The 9,687-nt window shown below is 28.0% G+C and overlaps 1 protein-coding gene across 1 annotated transcript; it reads right to left on the bottom strand.

The window, feature by feature from the left end:
* Positions 1 to 6,423: 6,423 nt before the first annotated feature.
* LOC122518805 (telomere length and silencing protein 1 homolog) lies at positions 6,424 to 8,124 on the bottom strand. Its single transcript, XM_043637907.1, has 6 exons — positions 7,879 to 8,124; positions 7,684 to 7,792; positions 7,461 to 7,606; positions 7,151 to 7,369; positions 6,943 to 7,076; positions 6,424 to 6,853 (listed from the first exon to the last, which is right to left on the bottom strand). The coding sequence occupies exons 1-6, from the start codon at positions 7,998 to 8,000 to the stop codon at positions 6,684 to 6,686; spliced, it is 900 nt and encodes a 299-aa protein (XP_043493842.1). The 5' UTR covers positions 8,001 to 8,124; the 3' UTR covers positions 6,424 to 6,683.
* Positions 8,125 to 9,687: the final 1,563 nt, after the last annotated feature.

Raw genomic sequence — 9,687 nt, forward strand, 5'->3', positions numbered from 1 at the left:
CATTGCAATCGAGCGCGTAGGCAATGAGGTACTCGTGTGTTGCATCGTAAAAATAAAATACAAAAGAATCGGAAAGTAAAGTCAGTGTTGATCGTCGCATGTTAAAGTTTCGTTTGCTCGGTTAAGAAACTCCGTAAGTTTCTTTTATTCGGTTTAAACGTGTGCTCATCGTCATCCTAAGGGTAGGATACCCATCGTGCATTCATCAATGAAGAATAAACGTAAGTCAATTTTTATTTTAAACACTTTCTCAATAATTATAATAATTTTTTTACTTACAACAATGATATTTATAATTTTGTTTTTATTTCTGTTTCAGATCATCATGGGAATATATCAGTGTTGGAAGTGTTTGTGAATTGTGTTTGTGAAGTGTTGCAAGTGTTCGTGCATTGCTATCGTGCGCGAAGCAATATACGGGAGTGTTGTATCGTTAAATATAATTAAAATCACGGATTAGAAGCACGTTCGTTCGTTTTCATTTCAATTCCGTCGCGTTCGCGAACTATTTTTGAAATATATATATTAAATTAACTGCGACCAAGGCAGTAATTGCATTAGAGTTTGTTCGAGTAAAGTTATATTTTTATCTTTAAACAGTCGCACAGACTGTTCGCGTATTAGAATCAGTGCATCAATGAAGATTTTTCTACTTACATTGACTGTGTGCAAAGCAGTCTTTGAATTAGTTGTGTAGATTCAGTGATCGGGCGTAAAACAAATTAAAATCAAACGCGAATTAGAATCAGTGTTGTTCGTCGTATAATAAAATTTCGGTTTCGCGATAAGAAACTCATCTATAGTTTCTTATTTTCGTTTATACCGCGTTTTTAGATTCACGCGAGGTGCATCGCCATGGTGCAATTGAATTTCATCCCATTGGAATGCATTGTAAGTATCTATTTTTATTTACATTTTATTCGATTTTATTTTATATGATTTTGGATTATATTGCAGATAACTTATCGTTTGTTCTATTTTATTTTACAGATGACGACTTTTCCTTATCAAAGATGTGGAATGAATTCTTCGATGGATTTCGATGGATCTTCGATGGATCTTCGATGGATCTTCGATGGATCTTCGATGGATCTTCGATGGATCTTCGATGGATCTTCGATGGATCTTCGATGGATCTTCGATGGATCTTCGATGGACTTCGATCAGCACTACAATACTTGCTGTGAAGTAGGAGTGTTTTGGAGCCATCGTAGAACTTCTTATGCCGTGAGTTAAAATTTAAAGTCCCTCCGGTGCTCAATCATGTCGAGGATGAAAGGTCCTAATCGGCACGAGTTACTGGTTGTAATTATTCCAATAAATTAGTGACGAGCACATGAGTAATTCCTTTCTAGGAGTTACTCATGAAAATTGTATATTGTATTGTATATTGTATTGTATATTTTATATTAGTTCAGGATAGGTTTTCTTGTCTCACCGGTTAAATTCATTTAATTAATAATGCAATTAATAAATGCACTTTCTTTTTTATTACGTGTTTTGTTCGTGGTTAGTAGTGGTGAAATCGAGCATTAATTTACTCGTTTTCGTCCAGAAAACGTCCAGAAAAGCATGTAATACGTACGTCTTACATGCATTGCTTCGTATTTAGTTTATCTAATCGCGATTAATTTTAATATATCGATATTTTTCGATATTATAAATAAATGAGCAAGAAGACAAACTCATTCGCGACGGATAGATTCTAGCAGTTAAGTGGTGGCTCAAAGCCCAGTTCTTTTATTAGAACAGCCAACTTAATGAAAGGAGTCGTCCGAGGTTTTTTTATATATTAATTAAAAGATATTAAAAGTTATATTAAAATATATTAAAAGTTTTTATTTATCAAATAAATTGTAGAGTCCTTAGCCGCTTAGATAAATTTCTATAAAAATGTATTTATGTCTTATGTATATATGTGTTTTTAATCATATTTTTTAGATCAGGATTTTCAGCTTCTAATATACTAATCTCCCGTTTCTCCCCCCCATACTTTTTGCGTTCTCATCTATGCGTGTGCCCAGGTGTTACACGTATGGGTGAGAAACAGTTAGTGTGGGTTTAGTTTTAAGTTTTTCCCCTATTGGCGGCTGTTATTGTGCTAGTGGTTGCACGATGTACTTTACACCTGTGTGTGCGTATTAGGTAGTGTGTACTGTACATCGTTTCGCGATATTTTTTAATTATTACATCATTTAATACTGAGAGCACTACTTCTACATATCACGTGTGATATGACAAATACGCGTGTATATCTGTATTTTTATATTTATATTAAATTTTTCTAATTTTTTTTCATAATAAAATCGTTTTGAATAGTAGAGTTACCGCATTTATTTGTGGAAACTATGATATACTCGTATATAACTAGTATGCAATATATACTAGTGTATACTTGTATTTTTGCATTAGTCATATTTGCAATAATCATTAGCCTTGACAGTCGATTACAGCATTGGTACGTACTCCCATATGTTTAGAAAAAACGCGTTTGAACTAGGGTGTCGGAGGTGCCCCGGGGCATGCTCTCTAGTTTAGGCTTTTGCACCCTGGTGGTATGTGAGAGAATCGTGGAGTGAGAGGGTGGGTACGTATGTGTATTTGCTCTTTTTAAATATGGGTAATTGGCAGGCAGGTAGCATACTTCTTTGAGCGAATGTGAAAACTTTAATTTTAAGTAGGTAGGATCCAGGAAAGGCACTAGGCTTGCTTCCACTCCGGAGTGGAAATTCCGCCTCCTGGTTTATACAGAATTGTTACAAACATTTTTTTTTTATTTATTCTAATATGCTTGCTATGTAAATTTATTTTGTGACTCTTCTGTAATCTTCATTATGTATCATGATTCAAAGTGATTTGCAACGATTGAAAGATTCATTTCTATTTCGATTCTATCTCGAACGAGATAGAGTCGAACAAATTCGCAAATACTTTGATGAGTTTGATACTTAGTTTTAAGCATTATAATATTAGCACTTCGCACAATCGCGATTTTCTCAATTAGAAATATAACGAATGAATGAAATTAAAATATTGCAAGAAAATGCATAACATTTATTGCATTATTTATTTCAATTCTATTTTATTACTTGAAATTAAAAGTGCGACGTGTGTTTAGGTCATCGATAATTATCTGCTTGGACATATAATTAATTGTACTCGTGTATATGTCAATGAACTCTAAGTTCATTCATGGTTCACGAGCTTTACTAATGAACAGTGAACGTCAATTAATTTTTTAATAATTAATGATTTAAATCATAAAAAGATACGAGGTAATTTGCTTAAAGTAGTATGAAAGATCTTATCTTTCTTGCACGTAGAAAATGTCCAATGCAGTTTTCAGGGAATGAAGAAAGAAGAGGCTAATGCCGAAGAGGCCCCCACTTAATTGTGGCTGAAGAGGGCAACTACACAGACTGTTGAGTTATTTTCAAAGGTTCAAATTCGAACTTTTCGAGAATAGCTCTCTAGTCATATTTTATATTTTATTATATTACATTCTTGCTCGTCATTAATTTTGTAGTTGTAATTGGAGATGATGGACCATTCCATCTCCTTGGGACACCAAATTTGTGTCTATATCGTCTAACAGATGCATATGTGTTTAGTTAGAGTCAGAAATATTAAAATTTTTGTATTATTCAATTTTAAAGCTTAAATAACGTTCGGTAAATATTACAATAATTTTTTTTTTCTTGTTTCGTTTTTAAAATTTTTCACTGTGATCTTATTTTATTAAATTTGCAATTTTTCTTTTTATATAATGCAGTTTAATAGTATTTCACAATAATTAATAGATATTATTTTTTTTAGTAACTTAGTATTTTTAATCTTTCTATTTTTTTATATATATTTTTATTTATTTTATGTAAATGTAAAATCACGCGTTTACATTTAATTTTATTGCTGCGGTAATTAGAGATTTGATAAAAGTAAATAGAGAATTCAATTGAAAAGTGCATCGCCAATTGGACGATTTATATGTTAGGCTATTGTATCACTTGATTGTATGATTAATATATTTTGCTTTTTGTTACAGGTGATCATCGTTGGATTTAACAACAAATCGTGGAGATATTTTCCTTTTTGAACGCCATGACTATTTTTTAAAATATATGTATTTTGTATATTATATTAATACGCATTCCTGAAGGCACACACAAGAACTAAATATTACATATACATTGCTATTGGAAATTTTACAACAAATATAACTTTAAATATTTCTTTAGTAAATTTTTTTACTTTTAATTTCTAAATTAAATATCTATTTTATTATTAATTATAATTATCTAATTACTAATCCAATTAATAATTATTGTTATCTAATTTATTTTTCTATTAGGTGTATACGTTCCTTGGTAATATTTAAAAAATAACGAGTAAAATAAAGACAATATACACTAAAAACTTTATCACATGGCAACGTTCTGATTTAAACATTTTTTCAATTTTTATGTAATCGTTTAAATTAATATACATTTTTTTTAACATCCCTGTGCAATGATAACTTTGGATAATAAAATTTTCATTCAGAAAAATATCACATTAAAATTATTTTATATTCAAAGTATGTTAATAAGTATGTAATGTTTAAATCAGTACATATGTGTTTTAACAATCTGAAATATAAGTAGAGTGTATCAGAATATTTAAAAAATTGTTAAATAATCGATAGGAATGTCTATTGTTGTCTAAAAGCTAGGAATATACGATCTATGTATCGTTCCCTTCGAAATCCACCGTTGAAATGAGCTCTTGTCCTCTATGAAAGTACTTTTATTAAACGTTGTTTATCTGACTTTCCTAACGTTGCGCATGTGTATAAAGTGAATAATCCATCTAATCGATAAATTTAAGATTATAACGTTATGATTTTCGTATTTTTATCTATTTTAAGTAATTATTTTAATGCTTCTGCGCAGTGATGACTTCGAGGGTAAAATTTAGCTGTAACATAAAGAGAGTGCATTAGTGCATTAAAATAATTGTTAATATAATAGATGCAAGTGTCTATTGTTGCTTAAAAACTAGGAGTATATGTTCTGTGATCCCTCCTCCTCGAAATACGTCGTTAGATTGAGCCATTGTGCTCTATAAAATTTGTTTTTTTAAATTTTATTTATATGACTTTCCTAACGTTGCGCATGTGTGTAACGAGAATTTTATTTGAAATAAAGAGAAATTAAGATAAAACGCTCTGATTTTAGCATTTTTTCATTTTTATGTAAATGTCTAAACAAATGTACATTTTTTTTAATGTTCCTGTGCAATGCAATGAATGAATCGAATGCAATCTCTTTTATACATCGCAACTTTAATTTCTATAATTTTGTACAACTCCCTGGTATCTGTAAATACATAAAAGTTATTAAAAAACATTATAAAGTAATTAGTTTTTCTACTGTCGGTCTTCCTACTGTCGGTAACACTGATGGTAATTTACCATGAAGGTTTTCCTACTGTCGGTAACTCTGATGGTAATTTACCATCAGCATTTTTCGGTCGGTAATGCGACTTACCGACTTTATAAATATTGTACTTTGTTTAGTTTTACATTAATGCTATATCTATTCTTTCCTATAAGTATTAAGGCAATTAGCATACTTCTGTAAAAATAACCCTATCCCGATGAAATTTATTCTTTATTCGCGATATTTGTTCGTTTGTATTTTATCTTTTTTTTTTTATATAGTTTACAAGTTTGTGGTTACAATATTTGAATAATTTTTTTTATTAATAATTAAAGCATACAAAAAATAGTAGCACGATTCCAGAATTTTTGAAATACGTAGTTTAAATAATTGAATAATAAAACGATTATAATATATTTTTTATTATTAACATAATAAATAAACAGAAGTACGCTACGACTTGCTTTAATTAAACTTTGATTTTCAGAGCTTTAGTTGCGATTGCGGGCAATGCAATCATAGAATCAGTGTTCGTTTTGAAAAATGTTGCATTTTTTGTATGCGATCGCATAGATTGATATTCTCCATTCTTAGGAATAGTATGATGTCTTAATGATGTTTTAATATACGTATATGCATTGTAATTATTTTATCAAAAATTTGAGATACATTTAACAATAATTTTAATCTAAAAATCGATATTGACAAAAATATATTTATTGATTATTTTAATTTCTTAGCAATTTAATACATTTAATATATATTTTAATATGCACATATACATTTCTGTTAGGCTTATCAAAAATTTAAGATAATACATTTGATAATTATTTCTAAAATAATTTCAATCAAAGAATCAATATAAACAAACACAGAAATAAATAAAAGTCTGCCTTTAAAAATACAAAACAATAACATTAGTAAAGAAGCAGCGTTTAATACATTCTCATTCTATGTTTTTTTTATTCGTAGAAGTTAATTTTATAACATATGTATTTACTTTTTATTTTTACGCTTACAATAAGAAATGGAATAAGGAGAAAAAAGATGATAAGAAGAAGCGACGTAGCAGAGAAGAGATCGTATAAGAAGAAAGAAGAGAGAAGTGAATACGATAAGAGAAAATATGTACTTATTAGAGTAAAAATTATAGAAGGAGAAGTGAAAATGGGAGCCTTGTATATATACCATAATTGCAACGCTGTGCAAGAACCAAAACATTTCGCTCTGTATATATAGTCAACATGTTAAATTTAAATATTATATTTAAAATCTTCTAAATTGTTTTTTAAATCTCTCATAATGATAGTCATCAGTTGCTTTTTCACCATTATCTTTTCGCTTTCCTTTAAAATCTTCTTTAGGAGTTATAATTTTTTTTCTATCCTCATCATTATCTTGTCTTGATTTTTGGAAATCTGATTCTTCGATATTAACTGAAAGATAATAAAGAATAGAGTATAGATATTATTTTTCAAATTAAATGTATTAATTATAATATGTTACCTGCCTATGCAGAACTTACATCTGTTATGTTGTACAAAATTGACAGCCATGTTAGTTGGTACAAATTGTGATGGACCATCTTTTTTCCTATGCCTATCCCAAAGTAATTTCAATTTTGCCTCTTCTGTAGCCTCGATGTTACGAATTTTTGCCCTTAAATATTAAATAAATTATATTAAAAATTATAATAATTCATATATTATACTAATTATAGAATAATAGCTTACTCTATTCCAAGATCTACTTCTGGAATTCCAGAAAGCATTTGATTTGAAAGCATTTCTTCACTACGATGAGCTGAACTTTGTCTAAGATGTTCTGGTACAGCTTGTAATGCAGCTTCTTCTGGTGAACAATATGATCCTTTATCATTGCTTGTACTAGAGTCTGCGTCATCTTTATTTTTACTTTTACGTTTCGATAATTGCTCCTCTATATATTTTACCCTAATAAATATATTTACAAATAAACATTAATAACTATTCAGTATTTATAGAGAGAATAAAATATATGTAAAAGAAATGTTTATATATTTACATTTCTTCATCTTCGTCTCTTTTATTAGTTTCAGCATTAAATTGTGTACCAATACCAGTTTCGTATGCATCATTTGCTTTGAGTTTTGTGTTTTTTAATGCAGACATATTTACCATTCCTCCGGTTTTAACGTTAAAAGGATCTGACTGAAAATTAAGAAAATTGTTATAGGGTAACATTCATTCTACTTTAAATTAAATTAATATATAATTTTAAAGCTTACGTTTATTATATCAGTTTCTACTTTTTCTCCTAATGCTAGTCCAACAATATTTACACCACTTGGTCTTTCCCTTAACTTCTGAATAATTTTAGTTTCTTCTACTTTTTCCCTAAAAAAAAGTATATACTATTTTTTCACATATTTTAAAAATATCACTTATATATTTGATTTATAACATTAATATTTATAACTAACCTGACAGAACTTTCTTCATTTTCATTAGATTCATCATCTGTAGATGATTGCCGTTTTCTTATAGATTTGCGTATTTTCTTCTTAAATTCTATTTTTGTTTTAATTTCGTCTGTTTCAGACATGATTCTTAATTTTATATAATACTGATACTTGTATATTTTATACCAAATTCATAATTGTGATGAATTCGAATAAATCTAATAATATAGGTTAGGTCAAGCTATGTAGTAACATAACCTAAGAATTTTACATGTTTCTAAATAATAATTTTATGTAAGTATATACTATACATATGTATAGACATTAAATATAAATAATAGATTTTTATTAGATTAAATAATTTAAAACTACTAATAGTTATTGATATCAATATGCTTTGATTTATTTCTGGTAGAGTGTCGATAAAATAGAGTATCACATGAAAATAATAAAAGTTTAATACATTAATTAGTATATAAATCAAATTAATTAATATAAAATTTGTATGTTTACTTTAATCTTTTAAGTTACAAATCTCCAATTAAATTTATTAGATTTTCTTAATTTTTTTCACATATTATATTGATCTTTTTATCTATTGGTAAAACAGAAGTTAAAAATTAAAAATTTATTTAAAAAATAGAAAGACAAAAACTAATAGTAATTTATTATTGCAAAGAATATCTCAGAAAATCAATAAGAAAAATATTAATAATAGTATAATTTATCATTGTAGTGTTGGGAAGAGAAATCACTTTTAAATAGACACAGATTTATAATTCAAAACAATTCTTTATCTTCTTTGATACATCAAAGAAGATTGATTATTAATGATTCATCAGTAAGATTACAAACAAAATATAATTAGCCTGGAATTAAAGTGTACAAAAATTGATAATAGGATAAAGTATTATAATTACAACAATTTTTTGCGTTATAATACACCTAACGACTAAAGCAACTGGCACGTCATTGAATGTGAGAAAATAAAAATAAAAAAGAAACTGAAAGACTGAAGAAGAGGAATCTAGAGTGCCGTATTGCAATTTAATTTATCATAAATTAACATTTATTCACCTCAGCTCAGCTATCTCAGCATCAATAATACGAACTTGATGTTCTATTTACAATCTACCATCTGCGCTTCTCTTTTCAAATAATAACGATAAATATAGTAATAATGTTTCGAATTTTTTCGAAATATTTGTTTCCCCCCTTTTTTTTGTTACTTTCACCTCATTGACATTTTTATAAGTGTGCTGAAAAATCGGTATAAATATAACCTACGGAGGAGTAGTAATATCGCAATAGTCATCGTAACTTAGATCAAATTTGGAAGAACTGTATTCGCTTTACTTTTTATTCTATCCTTATTCTACTATTGCCAACGATTTTTAAGTTGGTATATTTCTATATACAATTTTAAAAGTTCAATCGGAAATAAAATAAAATGCCAATAAATTGTACAAAGGATAAATATAAACTAATTAAAAATGTTTTCTATGATTTTTCAAAGCACCACTATCTGTTAACGATAGTTATCTGCACGACTAAACAAATTAAATTTTACTTTAAATCTACATTATTATTTCATTCTTTGATCGTTACTATTTATTTTACTTTATATTACCGTCAGAAACCTATTGTCTGCTGACATTTTATCATATTATAATATTAATTACTTATAGCTATAGATCATTACCATTGATATTATCAACGATAAGTTCTGAATAACTTTGCTCTTTCGTATAATGATGGTAGCTGCAACAGTCGATATATAATGATATTCTAATTTTATTATGATTCCTATTAATTTACTATGATCGTTTT

The sequence above is a fragment of the Polistes fuscatus genome, unplaced genomic scaffold, assembly GCF_010416935.1.
Source record: "Polistes fuscatus isolate 324 unplaced genomic scaffold, CU_Pfus_HIC Scaffold26, whole genome shotgun sequence".
Classification (NCBI taxonomy): domain Eukaryota; kingdom Metazoa; phylum Arthropoda; class Insecta; order Hymenoptera; family Vespidae; genus Polistes; species Polistes fuscatus.

Excerpts from the sequence above, each read along its gene's own strand:
- LOC122518805 (XM_043637907.1), bottom strand. The coding sequence starts at position 8,000 with ATGTCTGAAACAGACGAAATTAAAACAAAAATAGAATTTAAGAAGAAA. Across the intron at positions 7,370-7,460 it reads AGAGACGAAGATGAAGAAAT|GGTAAAATATATAGAGGAGC; the intron begins GTAAATATATAA and ends TATATTTATTAG. Across the intron at positions 6,854-6,942 it reads TTTTGTACAACATAACAGAT|TTAATATCGAAGAATCAGAT; the intron begins GTAAGTTCTGCA and ends ATTATCTTTCAG.